The sequence below is a fragment of the Eretmochelys imbricata genome, chromosome 13 (assembly GCF_965152235.1).
Source record: "Eretmochelys imbricata isolate rEreImb1 chromosome 13, rEreImb1.hap1, whole genome shotgun sequence".
In the NCBI taxonomy this organism is placed as follows: domain Eukaryota; kingdom Metazoa; phylum Chordata; order Testudines; family Cheloniidae; genus Eretmochelys; species Eretmochelys imbricata.
In genome coordinates, this window is record NC_135584.1 from 37,994,307 (window position 1) to 38,004,456 (window position 10,150).

The 10,150-nt window shown below is 51.6% G+C and overlaps 1 protein-coding gene and 1 pseudogene across 1 annotated transcript; one reads left to right on the top strand and one right to left on the bottom strand.

The window, feature by feature from the left end:
- Positions 1–1,329: 1,329 nt before the first annotated feature.
- Positions 1,330–2,264, bottom strand: LOC144273248 (olfactory receptor 10G6-like; annotated as a pseudogene).
- A 6,746-nt stretch (positions 2,265–9,010) lies between these two features.
- LOC144273249 (olfactory receptor 10G6-like) lies at positions 9,011–9,943 on the top strand. The gene has a single exon (XM_077831754.1). It carries the CDS (start codon positions 9,011–9,013, stop codon positions 9,941–9,943), a length of 933 nt encoding a protein of 310 aa, XP_077687880.1.
- The last annotated feature ends 207 nt before the right edge of the window (positions 9,944–10,150 follow it).

Consider the following 10,150-nt stretch of genomic DNA (forward strand, 5'->3'; position numbering starts at 1 on the left):
AGCTTGAAACATGGTCAGAATGGCTTTTCTCTGGCTCCTGAGACTGGAGCCTCTCTTCCTCCTCCCAGTCTGTAATGACTTTGGTCTCACAACCCTCGGTGTTAGGCAGTAAGAAAATGACCCAAAATAGGAAACTGATGCCAAGTGATTTGCCCAAGGTCATGCAGGAGCCTGCAGCAGAGCTGTAAACAAAAAACCCAGGAGTCCTGACTCCCAGCCCTCCCTGCTCTTACCACCAGACACCACTCCTCTCCAAGAAGCAGAAATACAATCCAGGAGTGCCAGTCTGAGTGTCTCTACCCACCAGAGAATTGGAACAAACTCCAATAGCTCCGAGGAACCAGGAGTTCAATCAGTAGAACCCACTCCCCTCCCAGAGCCAGGGAGAGAACCCAGGAGTCCTGATGCTAATCTCCAGATCCCTCTCTCCCTGTCCAATTCCCAGACAGCTCCTGCTGGACACAGGACAATCATGGCTCAGGCCCCAGCAGCTTGCTGTCCCCCAGTCTCATCAGGGTATCCTAGGATACAGGATCCTCATCATAGGATACAGAGAGACCTAGACAAATTGGAGGATTGGGCCAAAAGAAATCTGATGAGGTTCAACAAGGACAAGTGCAGAGTCCTGCACTTAGGATGGAAGAATCCAATGCACCGCTACAGACTAGGGACCGAATGGCTCGGCAGCAGTTCTGCAGAAAAGGACCTAGGGGTTACAGTGGACGAGAAGTTGGATATGAGTCAACAGTGTGCCCTTGTTGCCAAGAAGGCCAATGGCATTTTGGGATGTATATGTAGGGGCATTGCCAGCAGATCAAGGGACGTGATCGTTCCCCTCTATTCGACATTGGTGAGGCCTCATCTGGAGTACTGTGTCCAGTTTTGGGCCCCACACTACAAGAAGGATGTGGAAAAATTGGAAAGAGTCCAGTGGAGGGCAACAAAAATGATGAGGGGACTGGAACACATGACTTATGAGGAGAAGCTGAGGGAACTGGGAATGTTTAGTCTTCATAAGAGAAGAATGAGGGGGGATTTGATAGCTGCTTTCAACTACCTGAAAGGGGGTTCCAAAGAGGATGGCTCTAGACTGTTCTCAGTGGTAGCAGATGACAGAACAAGGAGTAATGGTCTCAAGTTGCAGTGGGGGAGATTTAGGTTGGATATTAGGAAAAACTTTTTCACTATGAGGGTGGTGAAACTCTGGAATGCGTTACCTCGGGAGGTGGTGGAATCTCCTTCCTTTGAGGTTTTTAAGGCCAGGCTTGACAAAGCCCTGGCTGGGATGATTTAGTTGGGGATCAGTCCTGCTTTGAGCAGGGGGTTGGACTAGGTGACCTCCTGAGGTCCCTTCCAACCCTGATATTCTATGATTCTATGATCCTTCATCTCCTTGTTCCTCAGCATGTTGATGAAGGGGTTCAGGAGCGGGGTCACCGTGGTGTAGAATACAGCCACCACCCTGTCCACAGTGTGCTGGGAACCTGGCCTCAGGTAGATGAAGACCACAGGCACATAGTAGGTCACCAACATGGTGACATGAGCCTCGCAGGTGGAGAAGGCCCGGCGCCTGCCCTCGGCAGAGTGGATACTCAGGATGGCTGAGATAATGTAGACATAGGATGTCAGGATCAGCAGGAAGCAGGTGAAGGTCAGGAAGCCAATATCCAAAAATGTCATCAGCTGGTTGAGCGCCATGTCCCCGCAGGCCAGTTTCAGCACAGCCAGGATATGACAGAAGATGTATCCCACTCGGTTCCCCTGGCCATAGGGCAGCTGGAAGGTGAGTGCGGTCTCTATCAGTGAGTGCAGGGAACCCCCTAGCGAGGTCCCGGCTGCCAGGCACAGGCAGCCTCTGAGGTTCACAATGACGCTGTAGTGCAGTGGCTTGCAGATGGCCAGGAAGCGGTCGTAGGCCATGACCGTATAGAGGAAGCACTCTGTGCAGCCAAGGAAGTGGAAGAACGGGCCACGCAGCCCTGGAAGGATATGGTCCTGCTGCCTGGCAGGAAGCCGGGCACCACCTTGGGCACCACCAGTGAGGAGACCGTCATGTCCAGGAAGGACAAGTGCCACAGGAACCAGTTCATGGGCTTGTACAGCCAGGGCTCCCGGGCCACTGCCAGCAGGACGAGCAGGTTCCCACACAGCGTCAACAGGTAGAGGAAGAGGAAAAGGGGGAACAAGAGAACCTGCCACTCTGGGGGGTACGAGACCCCCACCAGGATGAAAGGTGTCGGCTGGGATCTGTTCCCACACTCCATTCACTCAGTCTGTGTCCTTACTAGTGTACGCGGGGTGTTAATGGTTAACCAAGGAGGAACAATGGGTGATCTTTGCAGGGGTGTTTGAGCTAAAACTCTCTGCTATGCAGAAGCCAGATTTGAACCCCTGTACACCAATCTAGGGGACCCCAATCCCTTCCCACCTCTGGGGATACAATCCAGGTGTTCTGGCATCTAGCCTGCCCTGCTCTAATCCAGTAGATCGCACTCCCCATCCCTACATGGGCCGAATCCCAGCCCCCACTGAACCCCATTTGCCTCCCTGAGCCGGCTTTGAACCCAGGTAAAGTAACCAGATGTCCCAATGTTATAGGGACAGTCCTAATATTTGAGGTTTTTTCTTATATAGGCTCCTATTACCCCTCACCTCCGTCTCCATTTTTCACACTTGCTATCCGGTCAGCATAAACCCAGGAGTCCTGGCTCCCAGCTCCAATGCTTCAGCCCACTAGACCCTCCTCTTCTCCCACACCCAGGAACAGAAGCCCAGAGTTAAACAGAGACACATTCAAATTACAAATAAAGTTCACATTAATACGTGTGAGGGTGATTAGCCGTGGGAATGGACTCTGAAGGGAAGTAAAGCACACTCTGACTTTTGCGATCTTCGATTCAAGATGGCCTTTGTTGAAATAGGCGTTAGTGAGGCATGAGTTATTGGGCTTGACATTCTGTGGTATCCAGGAGGTCAGATTAGATGCTACTGCTGGTCTCCTCTGGCATTAATCTATCAGTCTATGAATCCGCACATCCGGCTGTGGTGCCTGGCCATGCGTCCAAGCTGGGCTGCTATGGCCAGCATGCTAAGCCATTCTCACCTGCTCCATGCCATGCCCTGAGATCTCCCTTGGCCTTCACCCCTCTACATCTCCCACACCCAACCCTTCACACAGAATGTAGCCTTGTCCCCCACGTGAAGCCAACCTCAGCCTGGAAGGGCTTAAGGGGAAACTTGCTTGTGGAGATTAGCCCAGAGTTGCCCACTTCAGGGTCCTTGCCCCTGCCTCTGACACAGCTGGTACCAGGCACTGTGGGACACCTGGTTGGCATGAGGCACTGTGGGATGCCAATCCTAACAGGTAGTTGCTCTATTTCTATTCCTTTCTCTGCTCTGTTTAGTTTCTTCTTCAGCTTGGACGTGTCCTTTCTCTCTGCAGCTTCTTATAACCTCGCACCCTCTCTGTTCTCTCTCCACTTTCCCCCGGTGTATTTCACTCCCCTGGTCACACAGAGCTAGGTCAGTGTTAAACTGTTGATATTGGCTGTGTTTTAAAGCACATAATGATGCCCTCCCACTGGCAAACTCCAATGGGCCTTATTAGAATCGTTGTTTGGGGCAAAGTGAAAGAGCTAGCTCATGTATTTCATCAGAGAGGAAAGTCTGTGGCCATGCTAGAATGGGTGGCTCGTGCAGGTTGCATCTGGTGATCACTATGGGCATTATACCAAAGGTCCTGTGTTTCTTTAATGTAATGCAGCAATTCTCCCACTCTGAGCCAGTCCTGAGCCCGGGGCTCTGCGAGACGGTGCTGTATTGCAGAGAGTGGAGTGGGTTACTCATTAGGATGTGCACTCTGCTTGGAGTCAGTGCCGAGCCCAGTGTCCCAGCAAGCTCCTAGGGGGGCATTGTATTGCTGAAAGGACAGTGGGGGGCTCAGTAGATGGCCCTGTCCTCTCTGAGTCACTGCTGACCCCCATGTCCCAGCATGGCAGCAAGGGGCGCTCTGCTGCAGAGAGTGGTCTTGTGGGGCTCAGCAGGGAGTGTTTGGAAATCTCATGGCACTTTTTGGTCAAAGCAGATATTTTACCCTTCACTTTCTGGCTAAATGCTAACTTTGTTAATTCCATTCCAGTTACAGAGGCAGCTCTAATGTAGAGCAGGTCGTACCCCCAGCTGGAGTAACTCGTCAAGGCACCATGGGAGTTATTGCCCCTCTGTCTTCTTACACTGAGAAAATTCACTTCGACTCTTGGTTGTAACGTGTAGTCCCCTCGGTACATGGCTCTCGGACTATACGAGAGCAGGTCTGCTTTCAAAGCAGGCCTGGGCAGCAGATGGTTTTCCCATTACATGGAAGTTTTTGGCATTTTGAAATTGTTCCTGTTATAAATCGGGATGAAAAGTCAAAAAGTTTGTGAGTTAAAAATCTGAAAAAAATCAGTTTGGGTGAATAAAAAAAAATTGTTTTTAGATAATTTCACAACGTTTTATTTCTATGTTAACCTTTTTTCCCATTTAAACATTTTTAGTGTATATTTACTGCAATTTCAAAATGAAGTTAAAACCCCCAAACTTTCTGGTGTGACAGGAGGTTTTGACTATCGTTGAAAATTTTCTCGCCAAAAATATTTTGAGTTGGGTGTTCCACTGAATGCAAAACTGCTTCGTGAGCAGTTTTCATTTTGCTGAATTGGCATTTTCAAATAAAAAAGTCAAGAACATTTCCCCAGAAAATTTCCATCCAGATCTCCTATTTCAAAGGTCCTTCTTCCTGGCATCTGGCTGAGCTAAGGCCACCTAGGGCTGGAGTCTGGAGACTTTGAGGGCATGCATCTCGCCGGTTCCTCTATGACCCCTCCCTCCATCCCCCAATTCACTTACACCAGGGAATCTATCCTCACGCCTATGAGGTAGGGAAGGGTTATTGTCCCCATTTCACAGGCTGAGCACCAGAGACATTAAGTTTGACTTGGGCTCCTGGGATTGGGGCCACTCACCTCCTAGAAGCTAGGTGTGGTACTGCAATCTTTTTTCCGCTCGTGACCCCTCCTCCCTCGCACTCCCAGCTGGCCAACCCCCTTGCCAGGTCTTCAGTGGCTCAGCCCTCTGGCCAAGTCACAGTGAAAAAACAGACCTGCTCCAGAGTAGCAAAGAGTCCATCAAACCATCTGCCTTCACCCGGGGCTTCAGCCGGGTTGCTGGGCCTTTTAAATCCCACCCTTGGCTCAGGCTTCTAAAAGAGACTTGTCCCCATGTTGGGGCTTAGGCCCCTTTGCCAGTGGCCAGTGGAAGAACCCACCACGCCGGTTTCCAGCCCAGGGACCGTGTTCCCAGCCTCCATGTGCCGCTCCCTTTAATTAGCTGCTGCTGCTGCTTCCCAGGGCCCCTTCCTACCTCCTCCCTTCCCCTCCACTTGTTACCTTCGTGTTATAGTTCTCAGGTCTTCTCACTCGCAGGGCCAGCAAATGCAACCAGAGCAGAGCTGCCATCCTCGATCCTCTGGTCCCAGCTGGGAACTGACCCACCAAGGCCCTGCCGCTCCTTTTATCTGAGCCCATGGGCTGAGATTGGCTGCTTCTGTGCAGCTTTTCTAGGCAGGAATTGAGGACCCAGCAGGAGGCCATGAAGACTTGGTACATCCTGGCATGGTTCATGACTCCCTTAGGCCCCTTTGAAGTTCCCAGTGATCAGCCACAGAGCCTACAGCCAAACCGGGAAGTGAGTCCTGGTCTCCTGAGTCACAGCTAGCCCACAGTAAACCATTTACACAGGGTACAGTGAGTTCAACTGGTCCTACAAAGACCAGGAGCGATGCTGTGTGTCCTTGAGCACCATCTACCTGCACTTTGTCTGATAACACACGATCGACATGCAGCGAGACAAGGCAGGGGAGGGAATATCTTTTGTTGGACCAACTTCTCTTGGTGAAAAAAAGGCAAGCTGTCTAGCTACCCAGAGCTCATCTCCAGGTCTGGGAGAGGTATGCAGCTACAACAATGCAAACATCCACATACAGACAGAGATGGTCCATTTACAGAGCACTCTTGTAACACAGCCAGCCGTTTTGTCTCCCCCATGAGTATTTGTTGGGGATTGGTCCTGCTTTGAGCAGGGGGTTGGACTAGATGACCTCCTGAGGTCCCTTCCAACCCTGATATTCTATGATTCTATGAGCATCTTTTGCAGGTGCAAATGTCGCTGTCCATTTGTAAAAAACCCTGGCCCATGAGAAGGTCATGCAAGCCTGTATCAAAAGCCTTACTAAAGTCTAGGTATACGATATGCACCACTTCCCCCCATCCACAAGGCTTGTTACCCTGTTAAAGAAAGCTATCAGGTTGGTTTGACATGATTTGTTCTTGACAAATCCATGCTATTACTTATCACCTTTTTATCTTCTAGACGTTTGCAAATTGATTCCTTAATTATTTCCTCCATTATCTTTCCTGATACAGAAGATAAGCTGACTGGTCTGTAATTTCCTGGGCTGCCCATAAAGGCTTTATCCGTGGTGGTTGCTGGCTTCATTCTTGCTGGATACAAGCGGGGAAGAGTGGCCATTTTGGAAAAGGGCAGCTCATCTGAGAGAAGCTGTTGTTTCACTTCCCTTGAGAGCTAAGGGGAGTGAGGCCATTTTGAAAGATGGGAATTCTTTGTGAGTGCTTCAAAAGGAGAAGATTTTATATGCTGGCAGATAAAATGCCAGTTATGAAAAATAGCCAAAATTAACATTTTTATATATATATACAGAGAGAGAGAGAGGGAACTCAGAGGGAAGGAAGTGGAAACCTAGATTGTGGGGGGACAGGGACAAGAGGGAAAGGAAACACTGTACGTGCGTAGACAGAAAATAGAGGACTGCAAGAAGGAGTGGAACTGGTGTGTGTGTGGAGAGGAAAGTGGGATGCTGGAGGGAAGGGACTGGTGTGTGTGTGTGAACACGGGGTGCAGGAGGGAGGGGAAACTGATGTATGTGTGTGCAAGGGAATGTGGGGTGCAGGAGGGGGGTGGAACAGGTGTGTATTTGTGTAGGAGAATGTGGGGTATAGCAGGGAAGGGGATATTGGTGGGGTGTGTATGTGAGAGGATCCCTGCTATACTGAGCCCCTGCCCCACTCCCTGCAGCACAGCTCCCCATAGCAATGCACCAGGGCATTGGGTTCAGCACTGACTGCTAGTGGACAGCTCCCTCTACTGAGCGCCCTGCCCCACTTCCCTGAAGAACAGCACCCCCTAGCATCATATTGGAGTATTGCAGTCAGCGCTGATTCAGAGAGGAGAGCACCCCCCAACAGACTCACCACCCTGGTTCCTGCAACACAGCACCCCCTAATGCCACCTTGGGTTCAGAACGGACCTGGAGGGGAGAGCAACCCCTGCTGACCCCCCTCATCCCATTGCATGAAACAAAGCGCCCCCTAGTGCCATTCTGGAGCATGGTGGTCAGCACTGACTGGAGGGGAGAGCACCCCCTACTGAGCCTGTACCTCACACCCTGAAGTCCCACACGGGACCATTCTTTTAAGATCCATGGTCTCCTTTAACAGCTAAGTCAATGCTCTGTCGCCTTCATTTTTGCCCCAAACACCATTTCTAATGATGACCATTGGGGTTTGCCAATGGGTGACGTCATTACTTGCTTGAAAATACAGCAAATGTCCACAGTTTAATATGAGTGGCACTGGGGGGAGAGAAATACACGAGGGGGAAGAGGCGAGAGCACAGAGACAAATGCAGGAGGGAAGCCAGGTTAAAAGAAGCTGCAGAGAGAAAGGATACACCAGAGCTAAGGGCAAAATTAAACAGAGTGGAGCAATGATGCATCGAAACAGAGAAACTGCCAGAGACGATCAGCACCGGGATCCACCTAGCTCAGTCTCCCACCATGAAAGGCAAGTTCACAAACTCCCATATGATCTCCCATAGGGGACATTTACCGCGAGTCCCTGCCTGTTTGGGCTGGCATCACACTGGAGCCAAAGCCACCTCCTGTGTGAAATGTTTGACTGGGGGGATTTAAGGGAGATCTCAAAGCATGGAAGAGAGCAAATGGGAGTTGCTTGAAGACCAAGCCACGCACCCCAGCTGCAACACACTCCAGGTAACTGTATCCAGAGGGGCAGCTGCAGGACGGGTCTGTCACCTGTTTCAGCCTATCTCTGCTGCTCTTCCTCACTACAGGGCCAGGTTCCTAGCTGGTGAAAATTCCCATTTCACCCCATGGCAAGTGAGTCCTTCATGCCACAGAACAGCCACTCGCTCCTTGATGGTGGCCTGAACTGGCAACACCAGGGGAAGGGCAAAAACCTCTGCAGGGGACAGTTCCAGTATTGACTTTCCAGAGCGTTTTTTTTCCCTATCCCAGGTCACTTAGAATTTGAGTTTGACCCCAAAGTGGGAAGTTTTATCCCCTTCTGATCTGTGGAGCACCCCGGTTGAAATCCACACCTGGGTAGTGGGGCCAGCATGAGGACTAGACACCAAAGTCCTCAGATGGGGGCTTTAGAAGGACTTCCTGTGTGAGCTGCAGGGAGTTAGAAGATGAGGAGGGGATGCTAGGAGCAGGACTCCTGGGTTGTAGGGTTGTAACCCCAGCCCCGGAAGGGAATGGGGTCCAGTGGGTAAGATTGGGGGTGGGGTGGGGCTTCTGGATTATTTTCACAGCTCTGGGTGGTGAGTGAGATGTAAGGGGTGAGGAGGGGATGTGAGTCAGGTCTCCTGGGTTATGTTTCCAGCTCTGGGGGGTAAGTGGAGTCCAGGGGGTTAGAGAAAGGGCATTTGGTTGCCAGGACTCCTGAGTTCAGGTCCCAGCTCTTGGAGTTGAGCAGGGTCAAGTGGGGTAGAGCAGAGGGGAAGAGGCTGGGAGTCAGGGCTTTTGGACTCGATTCTTCTCCTGGCACAGGAGTGAATCTTGTCCCAAATGCCCCTGCAAAGATCATCCACTGCTTCTCTGCTCATTAATCATTAACACCAGGGTTCACCTTCAGGGACACAGGCTGAGTGAATGGAGCGTGTGAACCAATCCCAGCTGACTCATTTCATCCTGGTGGGGCTCCCATACCCCGCAGAGCTGCAGGTTCCCTTGTTCCTCTTCTTCCTCCTCATCTACCTGTTGATGCTGTGTGGGAACCTGCTCATCCTGCTGGTGGTGGCCTGGGAGCACCAGCTGCACAAGCCCATGTACTGGTTCCTCTGTCACTTGTCCTTCCTGGACATGACGGTCTCCTCAGTGGTGGTGCCCAAGGTGGTGGCCGGCTTCCTGCCGGGCGGCGGGGACATCTCCTTCCAGGGCTGTGTGGCCCAGCTCTTCTTCTTCTGCTTCCTTGGCTGCACCGAGTGCTTCCTCTACACGGTCACGGCCTATGACTTCTTCCTGGCCATTTACAAGCCACTGCACTACAGCATCATTATGAACCACAAAGCCTGCCTGTGCCTGGCAGTAGTGACCTGGCTAGGAGGCTCCCTGCACTCCACCATACAGACCGCACTCACCTTCCAGCTGCCCTATGGCCAAGGGAATAGGGTGGGATACATCTTCTGTGATATCCCAACTGTTCCAAAGCTGGCCTGCGGGGACACGGCGCTCAACGAACTGGTGACATTTGTGGATATCGGCTTCCTGGCCTTAACATGCTTCCTGCTGATCCTGACATCCATTGTCTACATCGTCTCGGCGATCCTGAGGATCCACTCAGCTGAGGGCAGGCGCTGGGCCTTCTCCACCTGCATGGCTTATGTCACCGTGGTGGTGACCTACCATGTGGCTGTGTTATTCATCTACCTGAGGCCAGGATCCTGGCACCCACTGGATGGTGTGGTGGCTGTATTCTACACCACGTTGACCCCACTCCTGAACCCCCTCATCGACACGCTGAGGAACAAGGAGATGAAGGATGCCCTGATGAGACTGGGGGGCAGGAAACTGCTGGGGCCCTGAGCTATGATTATCCTGCTTCTAGCAGGAGCTTCCTGAGAACTGACCAGAGAGAGAGGGACTTGGAGACAGAAATCAGGCCTCCCCTGTTCTGCCTCTGTTCTGTGGAGGAGCTGGGGTCAGTGGCTTGGAGTAGGAACAGCTGAAAGTCCATTGCTCATTCTCCTCAGTCCTCACACACACAGGCCTCTATACAACCCCCCAGGAACA